Genomic DNA, 20,610 nt, shown 5'->3' with positions numbered 1-20,610 from the left:
GATGATGCTGTGAAAGTGCTGCACTCACTATGCCAGTAAATTTGGAAAACTCAGCAGTGGCCACAGGACTGAGAAAGGTCAGTTTCATTCCAATCCCAAAGAATGGCACTGGCAAAGAATGCTCAAACTACCACACAATTGCACGCATCTCACCCGCTAGTAAAGTAATGCTCAAAATTCTCCAAACCAGCCTTCAGCAGTATGTGAACCATGAACTTCCAGATGCTCAAGCTGGTTTTAGAAAAGGCAGAAAAACCAGAGATCAAATTGCCAACATCCGCTGGATCATCGAAAAAGCAAGAGTTGCAGAAAAACATCTATTTCTGCTTTATTGACAATGCCAAAGCCTTTGACTGTGTGGATCACAAGAAACTGTGGAAAATTCTGAAAGATATGGGAATACCAGACCACCTGACCTACCTCTTGAAAAATCTGTATGCAGGCCAGGAAGCAACAGTTAGAACCAGACATGGAACAACAGACAGGTTCCAAATAGGAAAAGGAGTACGTCAAGGCTGTATATTGTCACCCTGCTTATTTAACTTATATACAGAGTACAAAATGAGAAATGCTGGGCTGGAAGAAGCACAAGCTGGAATCAAGATTGCCGGGAGAAATATCAATAACCTCAGATATGCAGATGACACTACCCTTATGGCAGAAAGTGAAGAGGAGCTAAGAAGCCTCTTGATGAAAGTGAAAGAGGAGACTGAAAATGTTGGCTTAAAGCTCAACATTCAGAAAACGAAGATCATGGCATCTGGTCCCATCACTTCATGCTAAATAGATGGGGAAAGAGTGGAAACAGTGTCAGACTTTATTTTGGGGGGCTCCAAAATCACTGTAGATGGTGACTGCAGCCATGAAATTGAAAGACGCTTACTCCTTGGAAGGAAAGTTATGACCAACCTAGACAGCATATTAAAAGGCAGAGACATTACTTTGCCAAATAAGCTCCGTCTAGTCAAGGCTATGGTTTTTCCAGTGGTCATGTATGGATATGAGAGTTGGACTGTGAAGAAAGCCAAAGAATTGATGCTTTTGAACTGTGGTGTTGGAGTAGACTCTTGAGAGTCCCTTGGACTGCAAGGAAATCCAAACAGTCCATTCTGAAGGAGATCAGCCCTGGGTGTTCTTTGGAAGGACTGATGCTAAAACTGAAACTCCAATCTTTTGGCCACCTCATGTGAAGAGTTGACTCATTGGAAAAGACTCTGATGCTGGGAGGGATTGGGGGCAGGAGGAGAAGGGGACAACAGAGGATGAGATGGCTGGATGGCATCACCTACTCGATGGACAAGAGTTTAGGTGAACTCTAGGAGTTGATGTTGGACAGGGAGGCCTGATGTGCTGCAATTCATGGAGTTGCAAAGAGTCGGACATGACTGAGCGAGTGAACTGAACTGAAGTGACATACCTAAAATTAACTAAGGATAAAATCATTATTTTTTTAGAAAAATTATTTATTTATGTGTTCTTGGTCTTTGTTGCAGCTTGGTCTTTTCTCTAGTTGCCAGCAGTGGGGGCTTTCTCTAGTCATGGTGCATGGGATTCTCCTTGTGTCTTGTTGCAGAGCATGGGCTGTATGATGCTTGGGCTGTATGATGCTTGGGCTTCAGTAGTTTCAGGACGTGGGCCTAGTAGTTTGGGCTCTTGGGCATTACAGCACAGGCTCAGTAGTTGTGTCACTTGGTCTTAGTTGCCCCGAGACATGTGGCATTATCCTGGAGCAGAACCCATGTCTTCTGCATTTGTGGGTGGATTCTTTACCATTGTGCCAGGAGAGATGCCCTCATATTATTTTTGAATATAGGTATTTTATACAGATTAGACTTGAAGTATTGTATACATGCCTTTTATATGTATACTATTTTGTTTTTTTAAACTAATATAGTATTAGAGTTGAGACGTCCCTGTTTGTACAATGGATAAGAATGTGTCTGCCAATGCAGGGAATATGGGTTGAATCTCCCTGGTCCGAGAAGATTCCGTGTGCCCGGGAGTAACTAAGCCCATCCACCACAACTACTGAGCCCATGCTCGAGAGCCTGCGAGCCAAAGCTGCAGACCCCATGTGTTGCAACTACAGAAGCCTTGTGCCTGTAGTTCACCTACAACCTGTTCTCTGTAACAAAAGATGCCACTGCAGTGAGAAGCCCACTCACCACAACTACAGAGTATCTCCCGCTCAGTGCAGCTAGAAAAAGCCACACAAAGTAACAAAGACCAGCACAACCTAAATACATAAACAAGCTTTAAAAAAAATGTAACATTGACAAACTTAAGTATAGTTGATTCATTTCATGGCCCCAGAGATGCTGAAATACATATGACTAAAAGTGATCATGAGAAAATGATTTAAAAATGTGTCAAGAGGCAACTCTTCATTTCAGTCAATTGTGTATTTAAATGTGCCTTCATGTGTGCATGGATATGCAACTCCATGGTTTTATTACAAAACATCTCATAAATAAGCTTTATACTTTTTAACAGTTGAAATTATATCTTAAATATATTATGTAGCCTTAAATTTGTTCTACCCCAGCACATGAATGATTTAAACAGTAATAAGATTACTGATATTGTATGTGGGAGCAGAGGGGTTAAGGAGTACCATATACAAGTACCTTTTATGGCCTTCCATTCCTCTGCAGATCCTGAAAGGTGATACTGTGAAAGTGCTACACTCAATATGCCAGCAAATTTGGAAAACTCAGCAGTGGCCACAGGACTGGAAAAGGTCAGTTTTCATTCCAATCCCAAAGAAAGGCAATGCCAAAGAATGCTCAAACTACCACACAATTGCGCTCATCTCACATACTAGTAAAGTAATTCTCAAAATTCTCCAAGCCAGGCTTCAGCAATACGTGAACCGTGAATTTCCAGATGTTCAAGCTGGTTTTAGAAAAGGCAGAGGAACCAGAGGTTAAATTGCCAACATCTGCTGGATCATCAAAAAAGCAAGAGAGTTCCAGAAGAACATCGATTTCTGCTTTATTAACTATGCCAAAGCCTTTGACTGTGTGCGTCACAATAAACTGTGGAAAATTCTGAAAGAGATGGGAATACCAGACTACGTGACCTGCCTTTTGAGAAACCTGCATGCAGGTCAGGAAGTATAAAAAAGGGGACTGAGTTCTAACTTGGATAAGATGGTTTTGGGGGTACAAGTCCACCGTATTTTCGGTTTGCTGACTTTCTGAATAAAGTCGTTATTCCTGCCCCAGCAACTTGTCTCTCAATTATTGGCCTGTTGTGTGGAGAGCAGTAGAAGCTTAGAATGTGTACTGAAGGATCAATGCGGTTTTCATCAATTTTTAAAGATGTATTGCTCTTTTTGGCCACATGATGCAAAGAGTGGACTCAATGGAAAAGACCCTGACGCTGGGAAAGACTGCGGGCAGGAGAAGAGGGCGACAGAGGATGCGATGGTTGGATGGCATTATCCACTCAATGAACACAAGTTTGAGAAAACCCTGGGAGATAGTGAAGGACAGGGAAGCCTGGTGTGCTGCAGTTCATGGAGTTGCAAAGAGTCAGATTCAGCTTAGCAACAGATCAACGATAATTGCTCTTTTTAAAGCAATTGTTAGTAAAATTTGTCAATTTCTAAAATGGAAAAAAAAAGGGACTGACGGAAGTTATCACATACCTTAGTCCTCCATTCTCAGACTGTAGGTATTGACGTTGTGTCCCTGGGACTGAGCCGTGTGGAGTCTGGCCTTCCAGCTGAATGAGGAACAAGCAGGAAAAGTTGTTATACAGGATGTCACTGTAAAATGGCACGTTTTCCCCAGGGATAGTTTTTTATTTCTTATTTTAGTTTGCAGTACAGAGAGAATCCAGAAAAATCTCTTGTTTTCTTAAGATGCTTAAATTATTCTACTGGGAGGAAAGGTTCTGCATCCAATTACCACCCTACAGGAACTCTTCGGAGACCCAGGTTCCCAATCCCTGAATTGCCAGGAGCAGGACAGGCAAGAACCTGCTGACAAAAACATGTATTTATTTATTGATTGCACTTGAAACTATGTGGGTTATTTTCAAATACATTTTGGTATTGATTTCTCACATAGTTTCACAGTAATAAGAGAACAGGCCCTGTATGATTTCACTGCTCTATTTAGACCATGAAACTTTTGCACCTTGTTTTACATCATGTTCCAGTGTCTCCTGGGTAATAGTCTATGGGAACTTGAATAAAATTTGTATCCTGCTGTTGTGTGAAAATTGTATAATTGGTTCACAATTCTTTTCAGGTCTAGTATATCCTACTTTCCTGTCCATTCTATTAATTTTTTGAGAGTTTAATATTGAAATTCCAAATAAAAATCTTAATTTGTCTACTGAAAAAATTGTAACATATAGTAGGACTGTCTGTAACTATTTTCCAAGCCCATGTAAATGTGTTGTCATACTTTCGTCATTTCAAAAAATTTTTTAAAGGAAAATAAAATCTTTGTTGAAACTTTTCTACTTGTTAGGAGGAAACATCCTAGTTTCCAACATAACTGGTCTACAAAGTTATAAGCTTTTGCCTTAAAAGTGCAACTGGGTGACACAGCGACCTGGGAAGGCTGCCACCTCTGCCGGCACGGAGGCGTGGAGCCCCGCCACTGCAGTGTCTCTGATCCGCGGAACCCGCCAGCTTCCTCCTCTCCACTGTGCCCACTGTATGTTTTCCTCGTATCCTGAGGGGGAGCGCAAAGTGACCCAAATCCTCAAAATTTCCAGGAGGCTGTGGGGGAATATATAAAATTCAAATTAAATGGGAAGAATTTAAGGAGAAGAGAACTGTCCAGCAGCCAACAGGCACTAAAAGAAGAAATCAAAGGTATGCACGGATTGCAGATTTTTAAGTCTGTCTCCAAACACTGACGAAACCCTGGCTGCTTAGATGTTGTTGCTAAAACACTGGATGAATCTTACTAACAGGGGCTTCCCTTGTGGCTCAGCTGGTAAAGAATCCGCCTGCAATGCGGGAGACCTGGGTTAGATCCCTGGCTTGGGAAGATCTGACACAGAAGGGAAAGACTACCCACTCCAGTGTTCTGGCCTGGAGAATTCCATGGACTGTATAGACCATGGGGTCGCAGAGTCGGACACGACTGAGCGACTTTCACCACTACCACCGTTCTTTCCTCAACATATGACAAAAAATTTATTTTGTTCATAGACATTTCCATGTTGTAATTATAGAAGCATATGCTATCTATTTAAGGCAACAGATTAAAAAAAAAAAACAGGCTGTAATTTATGGGGTCTCACAGGATTGTTACGGAGCTTCCCTGGTGGTTCAGAGGTTAAAGCATCTGACTGCAATGCGGGAGAGCAGGGTTCGATCCCTGGGTCGGGAAGATCCCCTGGAGAAGGAAGTGGCAACCCACTCCAGTATTCTTGCCTGGAGAATCCCATGGAGGGAGGAGCCTGATAGGCCACAGTCTGTGTGATCGCAAAGAGTCGGACACGACTGAGCTACTTCACTTTCATAGGACTGTTAAGCACCTCCCTGCCCCTTGCCCCGCCTTGCTCTCGCTCTGCAGACTTGGACGCTCCTGGCCCCGCCCCTTGCCTGCAGCGATCCGCCTAACCCCCGACCCGGAAGCTCCGCCTCGTGATCCGCGCGTGCGCAGTTTCCTGCGGAAGCGGAAGGCCGAGAGAGAAGGTTGCCGGGCGGCCCTTGAGTTTTTTTCTCAGCATCAAGGGGTGCTGCGCGCTTAGCCGTCCAACCGGCCCTCGCCACTCCCATCTTCAGGGTTCCGCTGGTTCTGCCTCACCCTGTCGGCCCCTGGAGGTCGCGTCGACAGCCCGGCTTCCGGAGAAACCGCGTTCTCTCCCCGATCCTGCGATTCTGGAGAGCCCGGCCGGCCCCCGAGACCCCGTCGCTCCCACCCTCTCTGCCCTCGCGTCTCCTCAGGCCGATCGTTCTGCCCCGCAGGCCTCCCTTCCCGGTCAGTCCCTTTTTCTCACCCCTGGGCTGGACGTGTGACACCCAGTGTTTTTCCGTCACGAGTCCGTCTCGTTGGAAAAGGTGCTCTTTTGATAGCCGGGCGTTTCATTTACTCATCATTTCTGTAGATACGTGGGCGAGGGGGATCAGAAGAAGCAGTGACTGAGAGTGAAAGGCAAAGTCAGAAGTGGAAAACAATGAGAGGACCGACGGAGTGGACCAGGATGGCTGAGACACTTGCAAAGGGATGGTAAAATGAAATAGATTTAGCCCTCCCTTAAAGTAGCGGGTGGGTGAAAGAAATGGACAAAGGCGTGGGATCTCCAGGAGTTGGAGACAAGGAGACAGGGGCCGTGCGTCTGCGGTAGGAGGGCTGACAGGGGTGATCCTGGGAGAGAAACAGGGATAGGTGTTGACTGGAAGAGAAGAGAAGGAAGTAACCCTAGACACCTGGAGTGCCCCAGAGTGGGAGTGTAACAGGGAGAGAAGGGGTGTGACTAGAAGGCAGAGAGGGAGCAGAGTTGGAGAAAGAAAGAGACAGATGTATAGATGTTTAGGACAATTAGAAGGGTGGGGGTGCGGAGAAGAGGAGCAAGAGGAGAAAGAAGTTGCCGAGGGGGACAGGAGAGGTTTGAGGGAAGAAATAGGAGGGCAGAAACAGCATCCCACCTGAGGCAGTGGACACCAAAGGACTGTTCCAGATAGGGAGGTCTTCTTGTTTTTCTGGTTGTGGCAAACGAAGGGGGGACGTTGATTCTAATCCTTAAGCAGCCTGTTTTCCACTTGCCAGATCAACTTCTAAAAACTTACATTGTCTGAGGAAGAAGCTGGGAAGAGGAGGAAAAAAGGCAAGAAAAGAGGAATGGCTCTTTCTCAGGTAAAATCATATTCTCAGTTGATTCTCAGTCTGTCCTTCCTGAAATCCCTTCTTTGGACTTACTAATCATCTCTGACTCTGAAGTATCCTTCCTGAGGCCTGTACGTGCACACTCACCAGGGAACTTCCCTCAGGGCCTGTCGTCTCCACTTAGATCCCGTCTTCCCATGACCTAGTGTCCTGGACCTTGTGTGGAGGGCACCATCCTGGGCAGGGCTTCACACCCACAGGTTTGAGAAGGGCTCTCAGTGCTGTTGGGCAGCAGGGATTGCCTCGGGTCCTTCTGGATGTGCAGTCTGCTCTCTGTGAATCAGGATTAAGAAGCTGTGGGTGGAAGTCAGGTATTACCATGCACAGTACCTGGTACAATCTGGAAGTAGACCTAAAAAGGAAAATTTGTTCTCAGGTAATTGAAGCTAAGTGAGTGAGGCACTGACTTCAAAATCTTGATTGGAAATGGGATGTAAAGTTCAGAATCAGGTATCAGTGATAGAGAGTGTGCTATTTCATCATCTGTTTGAAACTGTAGCATGAATCTAAATCTGAGAGCTGGAAATTCACTTTCATTGCCTTCATTCTCCAGATTTTGTCTTTTCACTGTCTTCTTTTTATGGTTTGGCACAGAGATGTTTTTACTTTTGATGCAGGTGAGGTTTCCTCTTCATTGTTTAACCCATAGATTCACCATTTGTTATGGCAGCTGTCTTTTTTTCCACTGGGTTTTCTTAGCATCCTTGTCAATAGATTTTAGATATATGCAAATAGTTATTTCTGAACATTCTCTTCTGTTCCCTTGGTGTATAAATCCGTGTTTATGCCAGTACTACACCATCTGGATTATATTGTGATATGGCTTGAAATTTTTAAAAGGGTGGCCTTCATCTTTCTTTTTCCTGTTAACAGGAGGCTTCCTGTGTGCCCTTTTGGATCTATCAGGAATTCTCTGTTCCTTATTAATTCCTGAATCAGGAATTAAGAGGAGAGGCAAGCCTCCCCTGGGGGCAGAGGAACCCAGGCATTTCCTTCATTAGTTTTTCTATATGGGGATAAGTACCCTCTTCCTTTTTATGAACCATATGGTAAAAGTAATTATTTACAACCCTCTCTCTTTCATATGGATGAACTCATGTTTCCTTGTAAGTTTTGATTTTATCTCTGCTGAAAATAGCTATCTTGTAAGACAGTATAAACACCTACACAATGTTGAATAAAACACCTTTGTTCCATCAGAGCTTTGGTCCCCATGTCTCACTCGCTGTCTCTCTCAAGCTATTTCTTTGGAGCACAGAGGCTCTCTGCATTCACTTTCCTGCCCGGGGTTCTAAGACCCTCTCGAGAAGGTGCGCTGTGCCTTCAGCCCATTGAGAGGGCACCTGAGGCCTCTGTGAACAGAGCAAGCCCTCTGCAGGGACTTTATTGGCTTTCTGGGTAAACCAAGGAATATCAGCCTTTCTCTCTCCTTTATTTTCTTATCAGTTGACTCCGGACCACCAGGTTCTGGTTCATTAAAGGACCTCAACATCTTTCTACTTACTGAAGAGTATTTTTGCAGTGTGTGGTCCCTTGAGATTCTCTATGACTTCTGGCAAGTTTTTTTCTATTTCTGCAAACACTTCTATTGTAATTTTCATAATGAATTCATTAAATCTGTGGAACACTTTGGGTAACTTGGAAATTTAAAGAGTACTGAGATTTCCAGTCCATGACTACTAGATTTATTTGTTTATTTTAGATTTCTTTTAGAAGTGGTTAAGTAGTTTTCAGTTATCCTTGGTGAATTATTCCTAAATATTTCATCCATTTTTAATATAATAGTAAATAAAATTGTTATTGATTTTCTTTTGACATTGTTCATTGTGTATAGGAATGCAGCTGATTTGCATGTTGACTTTTGTATCCTGCCAGTTTGCTAAAATTGTTATTTGATGTGGCAGGAGTTTTTTTGTGTCTGTGTGGAGTCTTTACAGTTTATACATAAAAGATCTTGTCCTCTAAGAAAGAAGGTAACTTTCTAAGTTTTCACTTTGGGAAGCTTTGATTTCTTTTTCTTGTCTAATTGCTCTGGTTAGGGGTTTCAGTCCTTTGTTGAACAGTGATGCAGATTGCGCGTCCTTCCCTTCTTCCCGATCTCAGAGGAAAAGTTTTCAGTCTTTCAGCATTGAGAACAATGTTAGGTGTGCTCTTTTCATACAGGGTATATTTTACTTTGAGATAACTTTATTTTTTCTAGTTTGTGTATATATATTTAAAGGTTGTTGAATTTTGTAATATGCTTTTTTTCTGTATCAGTTGAGGTGGTCATCTGTTGTTTTTTCGCTTTATCCTGTTAATGTGATGTATAAATTGATTTTTGTTTGTTGAGTCCTCTTTACTTTATATGAATAAAATTCACTTGGTCATGAATTCAGATCTTTTTAATGTAGTGTTGAAGTTGGTTTGCTGGTGTTTTTTTTAAGGTTTTTGCATCAATATTCATCAGGGAGTATTGGATTTTACTTTTTTGTTCTTTTATCTTTTTTGGGTCGATTTCAGAATCATGTTGGCTCCATTCAGTGAGTTTGTCAGTGTTGCATCTTCAACTCTTTGTAATATTTTTGGCAGGATTAGAGGTGCTTCTTTTGTAAAGGTTTAGTATAATTTCACAGATGGCATCTGACCCTAGGTTTTTCTTAGTCTGAGGATTTTAATTACTGCTTGAATCTTTCTAGTTATAATTTGGTTCACATTTTCATTGGCTTTATGATTAAGGATTAGATAGTATGTTTCTACAAATTTACCTGTTTATTTTAGGATATGTAATTTGTAGGTATTATTACTTAGAAATTTTTTATTGAAGTTGTTGATTTACAATGTTCAGTTAATTTTGGGTATACAGCAAAGTGATTCAGTTTTATTTATATATATTCTTTGACACATCCTTTTCCCTTATAGGCTATTACAAACTATGAAGTATAGTTCCTTGTACTGTGTAGTAGCTCCTTGTTGGGTATCGGTTTTATACCTAGGAGTGTGTCTGTATTAATCCCAAATCCTGATTTATCCCTCCTACCTTCCGCTTTGGTCACTTCTGTGTTTGTTTTCTGCGTTTCTGGGTCTGTTTTTGTTTCGTATGTAAGTTCAATTAGATCTTTTTTAAAATTTCACGTATAAGTGATAATTTGTCTTTGTCTGGCTTATTCACTTAGTATGATAATCTCTAATTCCATTCATGTAGCTGCAAATGGGATTCTTTCTTTTTTTTCTTTTTTTAATTCAGAAGTTAATATTTCATTTGGGCTTCCCTGATAGCTCAGTTGGTAAAGAACCTGCCTGCAATGCAGGAGACCTATGTTTGATCCTTGGGTTGGGAAGATCCCCTGGAGAAGGGAAAGGCTACCCATTCCAGTATTCTATATAGTCCGTGGGATCACAAAGAGTCAGACACGACTGATATTCTTGTATATATGTACATCTTCTTTATCCATTCCTCTGTTGCCGGGCATTTAGATTGTTTCCATGCCTTGCCTGTTGTAAATAGTGCTGCAGTGAACATTAGGGTACATTTTCTTTTTGAATTATGGTTTTCTTCAGATAAATGCCCAGGAGTGGGTTTGCAGGATCTGAATCTTTCTTATTTAACTCTTTTGTTCTGCCAAAACTGGATTTAGTTTGTTCTCTTTCTCCTTCCTTGAGATGTAAAAATAGTTTCCTGATTGGACTCCTTTTTCCTTTTTGTGGTAACCATTTAGCCTTGTGTGTGTGTGCATGCTCTGTCTTGTCAGTTTCTTTGCATCCCATGGACTGTAGCCCATCCGGCTCTTCTGTTCATAGGATTTCCCAAGAAAGAATACTTAAGTGAGTCATCATTTCCTTCTCCAGGGGATCTTCCCAACCTGGGGATTAAACCTGAATTTCCTGGGTGTCCTGCATTGGCAAGCATGTTGTTTACCACTGAACCACCTGAGAAGTTTCTTAGCCATGTAGACTTCTCTTTTATTATGTCCTTCACTCAGTTCAGTTCAGTCGCTCAGTCGTATCCAACTCTTTGCGACCCCATGAATCACAGCATGCCGGTCCTCCCTGTCCATCACCAACTCCTGGAGTCTACCCAGACCCAAGTCCATCGAGTTGGTGATGCCATCCAGCCATCTCATCCTCTGTCGTCCCCTTCTCCTCCTGCCCTCAATCTTTCCCAGCATCAGGGTCTTTTCATTGAGTCAGCTCTTCGCATGAGGTGGCCAAAGTATTGGAGTTTCAGCTTCAACATCAGTCCTTCCAATGAACACCCAGGACTGATCTCCTTTAGGATGGACTGGTTGGATCTTCTTGCAGTCCAAGGGACACTCAAGAGTCTTCTCCAACACCACAGTTCAAAAGCATCAATTCTCCGGTGCTCAGCTTTCTTTATAGTCCAACTCTCACATCCATACATGACCACTGGAAAACCATAGCCTTGACTAGATGGATCGTTGTTGCCAAAGTAATGTCTCTGCTTTTTAATATGTTTTACTGCATGTTATAAATTTTGGAATGTTGTACTTTGAGTTTCATGGAGATGTTCAAAACTTTTCTTGATTTCTTTGAGCCAAAAGTGTCATTGCTTAGCTTCTTGACTTAAAGTATTCAAACACTTTCAGTCATTGCTATTTCTGTTACTATCATGATTGATGATTTTGATTTTTCTTTAAAGCCATTGCTGGACTTTGCCATCTCTGAAGCCACCACTCAGAGTGTACCTCATTTAGGTATTGAATATCTCTCAATGTGTAGAGCATAGTATCTGACACTTCTGCATAGACAACTCTTTGTTATTAACTATTTTTCATGGATTCTTCACAAAAAGTGAAAAATACAAATTTACTGGAAGATATAAAAATCTTTTATGAAAATACGTAAGAATTTAAGGGACACAATGTATGTTAGTCTCTCTGGTTAATTGTGTTCAACTCTTTGTTACCTCATGGACTGTAGCCCACCAGTTCCTCTAATCCAGGCAAGAATATTGGAATGGGTAGCCATTCCCTTCTCCAGGAGATGTTTCTGACCCAGGGAGTGAACCCAGGTCTCTTCTACTGCAGGTAGATTCTTTACCTTCTGAGCCACCAGGGATGCCCTCCAAATACCTTAACACAACTCTTTCAGAACATATCTGAATCAATCCTTACCCTCTCATCATCTTTTCAGTTTTTATGAAGATAAGAAGTTGTCTCAGGATCCATTAGTGAAATATATTCTCATTTCAGGGATGGTTAACCTTCAAGGATGTGGTGATCAAATTCTCTCAGGAGAAGTGGGAATACCGGGACCCTGTTCAGAGGGCCTTGTACAGGGACATGATGCTGGAGACCTAGAAGAACCTGTTCTCCCGGGGTGAGGATAGCTGCTTTTTGGACGTTAAGATCTCCTCTTGAGTATTTTGCATTTTTCCCTATGTGTCTCTTAGGAGGCCTGTTTTCATCGCATGATCTTAGAGCCCTGTTGACACAGACATGATGTGGCATCACGAATTTAAAATGACCCTTTCTTCCAATGATCTGCCCATTTCATGTTATATCAGAGGTTTTCCCAGAGCTTCAGTTCAGTTCAGTCACTCCGACTCTTTGCAACCCCATGAATTGTAGCATGCCAGGCCTCCCTGTCCAACACCAACTCCCAGAGTTCACTCAAACTCACATCCATCGAGTTTGTGATGCCATCCAGCCATCTCATCCTCTGTCGTCCCCTTCTCCTTTTGCCCCCAATGCCTCCCAGCATCAGAGCTTAATTATGTATAAAACTGAATGCCAAATTTTAAAAGATACCCAATTTTGTGTTTTCTGTCCTTTACTTTTGACTCGGTATTTCTTGGAAGGGTGTTAGATACATATATTACATTCTTCCCCGTGTATTTAGAAGGAGGCAAAGCAGTGGAAGAATTTGTGGAATATTTTTCCAGACCCACCTGTACTTTTCTCACTACTCAGCTGAACAAAGAGCTGTGATTCTGGAAAAACCATAGCACTTTACATTTCTTTGTTCTGATAAGCATGATTTTCTATTTCTGATCTAAACATCATCTCCATATTAGTGCAAGAGAAAGAGCCTAGTACTGTGATGAGTGGTGTGAAAACAGCAAACAAAACAAAGCAAAAACCCCAAATGGATGAGAATGTATCAAAAGTGTGAACAGAGATGAGATCTCAGGGCAGAGAGAAAAGCACAACATTAATAGTGGTTGGAAACCTCTTCTTACGGTACATAGAGGTGATAGCTTATGGTGAACAATGTCAGATTCATGATCTCCGAAGAAGATATAGCTTTGGGACCAGGGACCAGGCTTGATCACTCAAGAGCTTTTGTGTAGCACAGTTTTATTAAAGTATGACATGGGACAGAGAAAGCTTCTGACACAGACATCAGAAGGGAGACAGTGAATGCCCCCCGTCGCTAGTCTTAGCAAGGGAGCTATATACTTTTTTTCAGTTGGTTATTACAGTAAGTCAAAAGAATGTCTCAAGGTTGTAAAGGTCTTACCAGACCTTTGCCCAGAATTTACATTTTAAGATGACAGGATTAGTCAGAAAGTTCTCAAGAAGGAGAAACATGTCCTCAAGCAGGATACATTGTTATATAATCCTTAGTACACAGTTTAAGCTCAGTTGCTTTGTTGTGTGACCAGCTCTGAGCTTAAAGAAAAACCCTTTTATGTGACTAACACTAAGGAATGTAGAAAAAGAAAGTTTGTCCTTTTCTCCTCCTTGAGAACTCCAGACCCCTATCTTCTCATCAAGAGCCCCAGACTCCTGTTTCCTCCTCGGGGACCCTGGATTTCTTATCAACATACCTAGGAATTGACTCTCTCATCCCCCTCTTTTGTTTCAGGAGCATTATGTTGCCAAGGGAAAGGGGTGTTGTTTTCATAACATAACTACTTCCTGCTCTTGAGGGGCATTGTGCCTAAATTGTTGAGGGAACTTATTGTCTTAATTCTCATATTGAGGGTCTCTGATCCAGGGGCCCCAAGTAATAGTTGGAGGAGGCTGTGGCACTTGTAGGAGCCTGAACAACCATTTGTAACTTAAAAGCTTTCAGAGGGCTAGAAACAAATCCAGCTATATAGTTTCAGATGCAGGGAACAAACAGTAAAAACAGAACAATTAGGATTAATATTATTAAGATAGTTTTTCCCCATGGGAAGCTAGTTGATGTTTCCCACAGTGACTGAGGTGACTGAGGCTTCAGGAGTATCTGTAGCCTGAATCATTTTGTTCATGTGTTTAGTAAAGTGAGTAACATTAGTGCTCATCTCTGGTATATGTGTACAACATAGGGTTTGAATAATGGCACAAGTTCCTCCTTGTGCAGCACTTAGAATATCTAAGGCCAATCTGTTTTTGTAAAACCACCTTTCTAATTTGTATTTGTTCAGCATTAAGGGCTGAAATAGCTTTATGAGAATCTTGTAAAGGCTCTTGAGTAAAGTTAATCAGAGCATCAACTCGTAGTATAATGTCTATAGTTCGCAGAGAGGGAATGAATATTGTAGCCAAATAATCATACCACCGAAATACAGACCTTGCCCAGCAAGTTTTAAGGTGTGGAAGATTAGCAGGCTTCTCTGAAAGGTCTGAAAATATGAAGCCATGAGTAAAGGCTAGACTTGGAAGGTATCTCCCTATCCAGCCAGGGGGAAGCCACACTCATAGGTGAGAGCCACCCATGGATAATATCCAGTAGGTCCTGCTTGGAGCAAGCCAGCATGACTGAGGGATCCAGTCCCTGTCAGTGCCTGACCAGGCAAAAGAAGAACCTGAACTGGGATTGACAAACAGAAATGATTACATTGTATATTTTTTTGAGGCAAAACTCCCAGTTGTTTCCAGCCATTATAATTAAGTTGTTGGCTAACTTCTGGGGATGGCTCTGTCTGTTCCTGGCATATGGGGGCATTAAATAGTAGCCATCCTTTTTCAAGAGTTAGCCATATGACCTCATCCCATATTTGATAAACATCAGGTTGAAAACCATCAGATCTAGACCATTTACCTTCTTATATGCAGCAAAATAGTCATTAAACCAAGTTAAAATATAATCAAAATGAAAAGTCACATTATGTCCATAGTTAAGGTATGATGTGTTATTCCAGTCCATCTTATGGTTGCTAGATGTCATCAGATTTGCAGAGTTGAAAAAAGTCCTTTCCTTGAAGCAAAGAAACCCACCATGTGAAGCCTTCAGTTGATGAGGAGGTTGAAAAGCTGAAAGCTGAGTCACATAGTTCATTCTAAGGCTTCAGGATCTATGAGAATATCTCTACACAAAAATGGTCTTCTGTGGAGACATTCCCTTTTTCTTATGGGCATGAAAGCCATGGATTAACCTTTAAACCAACTGTACTGTGTTTTCTGAGTTAGCGTATGCAGATGTCCCTTAATAATGTCATTAGCCTTTTCAACCTTTCCTGAAGATGGGGTCTCTAGGAACAGTGTAAGTGATACCATATTCCTAGAGCTTTTGACACCCCTTGAGTTACAGCAGCTTTAAAGATGGAGCCATTGTCACTCTGAACTTTGGAGTTAAGATCCCACTTACAGCATGAGAAGTCAGTACAATAAGATATCATCCATCATTGAGCTTGATAACGATAGGAACAGTATTTTGTGCTTGACCCACAATTTTTGCATCAGCCCACACTCTAGGATTTACATTTTGTTCAGTTAAAAAGAGTGAGTTCCATAGTCCTGAAAACAGAGACTTCAACCTTATTCAGTATATCCCTCCCTGAAAGGGGTGAGGGAGACTCTGGCACAATTAGAAACTTGTGAGAAAATAGTAGAGTTCCAGTTGCAGCTTAAAGGATGACTGAAATAATAGCATTTGGCTTGTCCAGGCAGTCCTGTTATGGTAGTGGATTGAGAGGAAAGCAGACCATGGGCTTCAGTGAGCACAGAGAAAGTTGCCCCAGTGTCCAAAAGAAAATCAACTGATTGGCCTCCCACAGTTATTAATACCTGGGGTTCCTCAGGTGTAGTTAGGATGGGAGCTTGTGTGGGGAGCCCTGGGCACCTTCAGTCTCGATTGTCCTGAGAGTCTGACCCCTGGGACCTATGCCTCATAGGGCAGTGTCTTCTCCAATGTAGTCCTTTGTAGACTGGACAGGGAGTTAGGGGTGGCTTAGATGTTTGAGGGCAATCCCACTTGAGAGGCCTCTCCTTCCTACAGTAATAACAAGCTTATCCCTTTTCACCTGGTTCCCTCTGGGCATTTTCCTCAGGCTGTTTCAGAGCAGGTCTCACAGCCATTGTTGGGGCTTCATTCTTTTGCCTGGTTCTTTTTTGCCTCCTATTTTCCTCATCAAGTTCTCTACCATAATATACTGTCTGAGCCAGCTACAACGGTTTTTCTAAAGACTGATTTGGTCTGAACACCTGTTTTAGTAGCTTACAGTGGATATCTGGAGCTGAATAAGTGAGAAATCTATCTTTTAAGATCATTCCTCCCTCTGCACTTTCAGGATCAATGTCAGTAAACTTGCAGAGAGCTTCCTGTAGTCTATCTAGGAACTTACCAGGAGCTTCTTTTCCCCCTTTTCTATGTCAGCCAACTTAGCATAGTTTAAAGTCTTAATATGTGCTCGCTTCAGTCCTTCAAGAATACATCCAGCAAAGTGGCTCTGTTACAGGAACTGCTTGGCTCCTAGTAGGGAGGAGGGCTATTTTGTGTTCCCTCTTTCCCCTTATCTCACATTCAAGCCATTCATCTCGTAAGGTAAAGTAGGTCCTGTAAAGCCTCCTATGTACTTCTTGGATCCTCTGAATAGTCTTGACCACAGTTGGGACTGTTTGAAATTCTGCTGAGACTGAGGCAGCCCCTCTTGGAAGAGTGCCTTGACTCTCAGCCTGTTCAGTTAGGAGTCCCAGATACAGGGGCAAAGTAAGAGGACAGGAGGGAGCTGAAGGTTTCACACCCAAATATGCAGCCTTAGGACACAAGTTATGGCACTTCCGGAACTGTTTACCTCAGGTCAGAACTTGAGCCCACATGGCTGGGACTCGAGCCTGGGTATTTGTTGGGGTTGATGCAGCCTGACCCATTTCAAACCCAAACCGGAGATGATGTCTCTAACTCCTGTTCTATTCAAAATTTTACCCTTAAATCAGAATCTACCACACTATTTGATCAAGATTTGCACTTATGATTTTATATGCTATCCCTTCCAAGGGAGTCTTCCAACCAGTTGTTAGTGCCCAAAAGTTGTCACAAAAAATCGGCACAAAGACTTCCCCAGTGGTGTTGATGATGAGCTGGAGGTAATTTAGCTATAAGTTGGGAATAAAGGGTCAACACTTGTAAAGCTTAGAGAGGGGATAAAAGCAGTCTTCTGAGGTGAACAGAAGAAACAGAGCAGAAATGAGCAAGAACAGAAAAACCTCGGAGTCAAACAGTATAATTATGTCTTGGACCTGCTGTTGGACATGTGTAAGAATACAGGATTGACGTGCCTGTGGAGGAGCTGGAAGGCTTTGAGCAAATACTGAAAATGTATTTGCTCCACTCTTGAGGAAAGTTGGAAGCTGGAATGAGCATAACAAAGGGTTATGAGCATTCATCGAGTGCCTGAGGCTGGGAACGGATGACGAAGGGTCACACGCCCAGCCTTGAAGCGTTCAAAGGCTTCATTTTGACCACCTATTTCTTAGAGCAAGGGCTGTTGTTTCTTGATAAGACTCCCTTTAGAGTTTCGGCAAAGCTATGTTATGTCTCGGGCGGTGGGAACTGTATTTTATGCTTGAATGCTTTGATGTTTATCGAGAAAGGCTACGTGCAAGTCTGCTTTATGCTCTGTTCCCTGAGACCATAAAACTGCGCAGCTGGATAATAAACTTTGTCAGTCCACTAGAGGCTGTCCCTGAGTGTTCCTTTCAGAGCGCGGTTCTCCGAGCCTTACATGTGCCAGTCACAAATAAGCAGACAACAGCAAGTATTTTCCTCAGCATACCTGACTCAATGTCCCAGGGACCTCTTTAGGACCAAGACCTGACTCTAAAACTTTTCTCACCTTATCACCGCCCCATCTGCATCACCAGCTGATACCTTTTACCACAGCCTGTGACTCGAACCCAGCCAAAACCCAGTTTGGGACTTGAATCCACAAGGCTGGGACTGGACCCAAGCCCAGACAAAACCCTGCTTGGGACTTGAACCCACGTGGTGGGGACTTGATCCCAGCCAAAACCCACAGTACTGTTTTCAGGACCTGATGAAGCTCAGGTTCTTGATGTCTGGAAGCAATTGTGTAACAATATGTGACCTTACACACTAAAGTATTTTTCTGAATCTGTTGTGTTCCTCAGGTGTCTGTCTTTATATCAGTACCATACTGCTTTGATTAGTGTAGTTTGGGAATCAGTTTTGAAATAAAGAAATGTGAGACTTCTGACTTTGCTTTCTAGTTTGTTTTTGCTGTTCATTGTCTTCTCTGATTCCATAGGAACTGTAGGATAGATTCATCTGTTTCTTAAGCAGAGTTTGGATTTCACTAGGTATTGTTTTGAATCTTTTGTTAACTTTGACTATTATTGACATCTTGACAATATCAGCCTCACAGTATCTCTGAAGCATAGGGTGTTACATTTATTTGTGTCTTCTCTAATATTTTTCAGAAGTCATTAGTTTGCAGTATAAAAATTCTTCCCTTCTTATATAATGTTATGATGAAGTATTCTTTTTTTAATTTTCTTGTCAATTGAATTACTTTGATTTTTCATTTTTAATGTTTAGAAACCCAATTGGGTTTGCATGTTGATATTGTATCTTGTAATTGCTTTGAAGTCTTTCATTATTTCTATATTTTTTTTAACTTGTTAATGTTGCAGAATGCCTATTATGGGTGTGTCATCTTGTAGGACATATTTAGAAAGATATTTTGTTTCATAAAAACAGTACTATTGAATTTTTTTCTCTATGGTATATATATTAAAGTTCTAAATAGCAACATATTATTAGATAAACTAATTTTGGATTCTTTAGCATTACAATATATTGTGTGTTCATTAGCATTTATTTGTGTACAGTAAGTATGCAGAATATATCTATAGTAGAATACATTTTTCTCCTCAATTATGAGACTGTAATATGTTTACTGTTAACTGGTACATGCTTTGAAGTCATGGTGGAAAAATTGTGTTTTTGTGTGAGCTCACATGTTTTACTAGTGCAAGTGTTTTTGTCATAGGCTGTTTGCAAGTATTCTTCCCTAAAATCAATTTTAATTATCTTTTACAACTCTTTTTTTTTTTTTTTTTTTTTTTTAGGAAACAAGCTTATTGCTCTAGTGTTTCTAAGAATTTTAAGATCATATTTGGAAAGATTCAAAAATTTTTGAAAATGAAAAATAATACATAGTTGGGAAAAGTTTTATAACTGTGATAGATGTATTGCTTTTGGTGTAATAGACACTGAGACACTTATTGATGAATTTTAGTGAACAGATTCTTTATGTCTTGTAGATCTATCTATCTGATACATGTGGTCGACCAATTACAACCCAAAACAGACAGTGATACAGGAGAAGTATTCCAAACAGCAATCTTGGGAAGACCTAAAAGTCATGAAATCAAACATTTTTACCTCAGAGAACTTCAGGAAGACATGTATGACTTTGAATGTCATTGGAGAAGTGGTGGAAGAAATAACAAAGGAACGTGTATAACTCATGATGAAAATCTCACTGATGGCAGAGGTCAACAGTGTAGAAAGGATGTGGAAATCAAGCCTTTTGTAAATGGGCTTGGATTAAACGTGCAGGATAAACTGCAGATATTTCAAACTGACGGGATAGTTTCTGAATGTAATAAAGTTACGAGGTAGTCAACAGTAGTTTTTCACCTTCACCATCTCAAGGAATATCTCCTGGTGTCCAAACTAACGTTTCTAATATATTTGGGAATGATTATTTGCATCCTTTGTTACTGACACAAGATCCAACAGCATACCAGGAAAGAGCTTCCGAGTGTATTGAGTGTAGGAAAACCTTTAGTCGTGTCTCAGCTCTCAGGAATCATCAGATAATTTATTCAGATGAGATATTACATAAGTGTGACATATGTGTCAAGGTCTTCAGTACAAATTCACACCTTGCAGTTCATCAAAGAATTCATAAGGGAGAGAAACTTTACAAATGTGATGAGTGTGGCAAGGTCTTCAGTCATAAAACAACCCTTGCAAATAATCACAGAATTCATACTGGACAGAACCCTTTCAAATGTAATGAGTGTGGCAGAAGCTTTAATCACTCCTCAGATCTCTCTGCTGCTGCTACTGCTGCTAATTCACTTCAGTCGTGTCCGAATGTGTGCGACCCCACAGACAGCAGCCCACCAGGCTCTCCTGTCCCTGGGATTCTCTAGGCAAGAACACTGGAGTGGGTTGCCATGTCCTTCTCCAGTGCCTGAAAGTGAAAAGTGAATGTGAAGTAGCTCAGTCATGTCCCACTGTTAGCGACCCCATGGACTTGCAGCCCACCAGGCTCCTCCATACATGGGATTTTCCAGGTAAGCATACTGAAGCAAATCTCTCTAGACACCAGATAATTCATATAGGATGTATATTATATAAATGTGAGGTATGTGGCAGTGTCTTTAGAAGGTTATAACTAATTTTTGTGGTAAGCTTTTTAGTTACAGTTCATACCTTTTAATTCTTTAGAGAATCTGAGAGGGTAACAGGCAGGAAGGCCAGGGGTCTCCAAATGGAGGAACTAGGCTGCAAATGCCTGGAGAATCCCAGGGACTGCGGAGCCTGATAGGCTGCAGTCCACGGGGTC

At 41.6% G+C, this 20,610-nt stretch overlaps 1 protein-coding gene across 1 annotated transcript; it reads left to right on the top strand.

Moving 5' to 3' along the window:
- Positions 1 to 561: 561 nt before the first annotated feature.
- On the top strand, positions 562 to 20,036 carry LOC128064050 (uncharacterized; the record flags this gene model as incomplete). Its single annotated transcript, XM_052656867.1, is given in 6 exon segments — positions 562 to 1,023; positions 4,547 to 4,673; positions 5,579 to 5,652; positions 5,722 to 5,951; positions 6,741 to 6,827; positions 19,295 to 20,036. Coding segments are annotated over 6 exon segments (1,341 nt in total), but the record flags the coding sequence as incomplete, so codon positions are not given.
- Between the last annotated feature and the right edge of the window lie 574 nt (positions 20,037 to 20,610).

This window comes from Budorcas taxicolor, chromosome 18 (assembly GCF_023091745.1).
Source record: "Budorcas taxicolor isolate Tak-1 chromosome 18, Takin1.1, whole genome shotgun sequence".
Taxonomy (NCBI): Eukaryota; Metazoa; Chordata; class Mammalia; order Artiodactyla; family Bovidae; genus Budorcas; species Budorcas taxicolor.
The sequence above is the reverse complement of the archived record's forward strand: the minus strand, read 5'-3'. Positions and strand labels throughout refer to the sequence as shown.